Source organism: Orycteropus afer, unplaced genomic scaffold, assembly GCF_000298275.1.
Source record: "Orycteropus afer afer isolate SDZICR_OR568_19922 unplaced genomic scaffold, OryAfe1.0 scaffold00694, whole genome shotgun sequence".
Taxonomy (NCBI): Eukaryota; Metazoa; Chordata; class Mammalia; order Tubulidentata; family Orycteropodidae; genus Orycteropus; species Orycteropus afer.
This window is the reverse complement of record NW_006922281.1, coordinates 613,020-616,212: the sequence shown is the minus strand read 5'-3', so window position 1 is coordinate 616,212 and position 3,193 is coordinate 613,020. Positions and strand designations below refer to the sequence as shown.

The window sequence follows — 3,193 nt, the reverse complement described above, 5'->3', positions numbered from 1 at the left end:
GTGTACAAATTGTTGACTGGGAACCTAAACTGTGTGAACCTTCACTGACAACACGATCAACTAGGATTTTCTCAAGAGCTCTTTCTCAGCACAGCACCTTGTAAAGCGTTACCTCCGGGCCCGTGAACTGGGAGCAGCCATCTCGGCACAGAGGGCCTGCAGGGCCGGAGCCTGGTTAGTGGGGAGGCAGCCGGTGGGTGCAGACGAGAGACTCAGCGTGAAGTGGGGACCGCCGCCATCCAACGTCCACGGAGACCGTGGCAACCCCGTGTGCTTGGCTGTGTCTGCTGCCACCAAAAGGCATTTAGATAGATAAAGAAACCGTTTGGGATATTTTTTGTGCTTTGGGATTTTTTCCTTTTGTTTGATGATTTCAAAAGAGCCTTCCTCATACTTACTAATGATCGGATTTGTCTAGAAGACTGGTTAGGACGGAAGACTCCTAGGCCCCTCCCCTGGAGGTCGAGCATGGGGTCACCACGAGTCGGGCCCCACTGTGAGTCAGGCTCTGTCCCAAGTGTATTAACTCAGTGACTCACCACCACGACCGTTGGAGGTGAGCACTACTGTCATATTATATATGAGGACACTGAGGCACAGAGAGGGTAAGCAGATGTGCAAGGTCACACAGCGAGTGAGAGGGAAGGCGGTAGTTCTAATCCAGGTGATCAGGCCTGGAGTCCATGCCCTTAAACATTACTCTACCCGACCTCACAGAGCTCGTGTGAGGAATGTGGAGTGTTTAGTCTCCTGGTAGTTCGTGCTGCCACACCCAGCGATGTATGTGTATCTCTACGTGATATTATACATATATACATACCTATACATATATATGTTGCCAGGTGCCATCGGGTCGGCTCCGACTCCTAGCAACCCAAGGAACAACAGAACGAAACACTGCCCCGACCTGCACCTGCCTCACGACCCTCACTAGACCCGAGCCCGTGTTGCGGCCACCGTGTCAGTCCATCTCCTTGCGGGCCTCGCCCTTTTCACTGACCCTCCACTTTACCGAGCATGACCTCCTTCTCCAGGGAATGGTCCCTGCCGACAACATGGCCAAAGTAGGTGAGATGAAGTCTGGCCATTCTCGCTTCTCTCTCTCTATATATATATGGGGGGGAGGAGTGGGGAGAGACAGAGAGAAAGGACCCTCAGACTATGGGGGCTTGGCATTACTAAGATGGCTGACTTCAGGCCTAAATTAAACTTCACTTTAAATGAAACTGTAGCCTGACCGAATTCCCTGCCTCTGCTGTTCTAAAGAGGAAACTCCGGTTCTTGTAGATTAACCCCCCATGGCGCAGGAAGTACAAAGGTCAGGATTTCTGCTCGTGTAAGGAATTGTTGAAACGTATTTGTCAAGGTTTGCACAGCTTCTCCTAGGAGAAAGCCTTTAGTCAAAATGAGGTTAGAAAACAGAATTGATAATGTGAAGTTAGAGACTAACGTTAGGTTAGAAATCCGTGGAAAGCAACGTCATCACTTAACAATGCCCCTAAAACTTTCTTTCCCTCCGTTCTGAAATCCCCACAGCCGTGAGCACTAAATCTTCGTTTACTCCGCCTGATGAAAACCTTGCTGTTCGCCTGGCAAGTAGGAAAGCTTTGGCATCCTGCCTGGATGCTAGCACGTCTTCCAGTTTCATGAGACCCTTTACCCTTCAGTAAAACTATTATGTCAATCTTCAAGGAAGCAAAGCCCAAACCACACCCACTTATTCGGACCCACAGCGCCCCTAGAGGACAGAGTGGAACTGCCCACAGGGTCTCCAAGGCTGTCAGTCTTCACAGAAGCAAAGCCCAAACCACACCCACTGCCTGGAGTCCATTCTGACCCACAGCGCCCCTAGCGGATAGAGTGGAACTGCTCCACAGGGTACACAAGGCTGTCAATCTTCACAGAAGCAAAGCCCAAACCACACCCACTGCCTGGAGTCCATTCTGACTCACAGCGCCCCTAGAGGACAGAGTGGAACTGCCCACAGGGTCTCCAAGGCTGTCAATCTTCACAGAAGCAAAGTCCAAACCACACCCACTGCCATGGAGTCCATTCTGACCCACAGCGCCCCTAGAGGACAGAGTGAGGTTTCCTAGGCTGTAATTTTTATGGGAGTAGATTGCCAGTCTTTTCTCCTGTGGAGCGTCTGGTGGGTTCAAACCACTGACCTTTTGGTTAGTAGCTGAGCACTTAACCACTGCACCCCTAGGGCTCCTTAGTACATACATGGGTTATAGATCCTCTATATTATGTTGTTGTTGTTAGATGTCATCATGTCATAAGGACTGTGAGGCTGGCAGGACCTCCATATCGTATGGTACATCTAATACATAAAATGTGTCATGGTCAGTTGCCATCGAGTTGATTCCAGCTCAGGACAACCCCATGTGTGTCAGAGTGGAACGATGTCCATAGGGTCTGCAGGGTTGTGTCCTTTCAGGAGTGGGTCACCAGGCCTTTCTTCTGCAGTGTCTCTGAGTGGGTTTAAATGCCAGCCTTTCAGCTGGTTGTTGACTGCTGAACCGCTTGCACTCCCCAGGGACTCCAATGCATCAAACACACATTACATATATATATATACACATATGTGTGCTAGGCATGGAGTCCCTGGGTGCTGCACATCGTTAGTGCACTTGGCTGCTAACCAAAGGGTTGGAGGTTGGAGTCCACCCAGAGGTGCCTGGCTATCTACTTCTGGAAAATCAGCCACTGCTAACCCCAGGAGCACAGTTCTCCTCTGATACATGGAGTCACCAGGATCTAGAGGTGACTCCATGGCAACTGGCTCTGGTTGGTTGAAGAGACCTGAACACTTATCTAAATGGGACACATCCCATGAGAGAAGTGATGCACCTCCACCTTTGAGGATTCCTGGATCCTGCCTATGAGCTAAAGCAGTGGTTCCCAACACGCCCTGAAGCCAACACCATCAGCCCTGCCCGGAACACGGTTCAAAGTGCAGACTGTCATGTCTTGAGAAGCAGGGAAAGTCTGGGAAATGGTCACAGCCCAGAGTAGCCCAAGGAGACAAGTCAGTTAAGTGCAATGTGGGGTCCTGAATGGTGTTTGGGAACAGAAGGACGTCTAGGTGAAGCTAAGGAAATCTGAACAGAGTGCAGACTTCAATGGACAATAACATACCCACATTATTAGTTCATCAGTTAAGTCTAATACACCACACCAGAGTCACTGT

At 50.1% G+C, this 3,193-nt stretch overlaps 1 protein-coding gene across 1 annotated transcript in view; it reads right to left on the bottom strand.

The window, feature by feature from the left end:
- Positions 1–108: 108 nt before the first annotated feature.
- LOC103211103 (zinc finger protein 557) overlaps positions 109–3,193 on the bottom strand; it is a 50,448-nt gene continuing 47,363 nt past the window's right edge. Inside the window, exon 12 of the mRNA XM_042783141.1 lies at positions 109–287. Within this exon, the coding sequence (XP_042639075.1) occupies positions 109–287 (179 nt within the window). The remainder of the gene's footprint in view (positions 288–3,193) is intronic.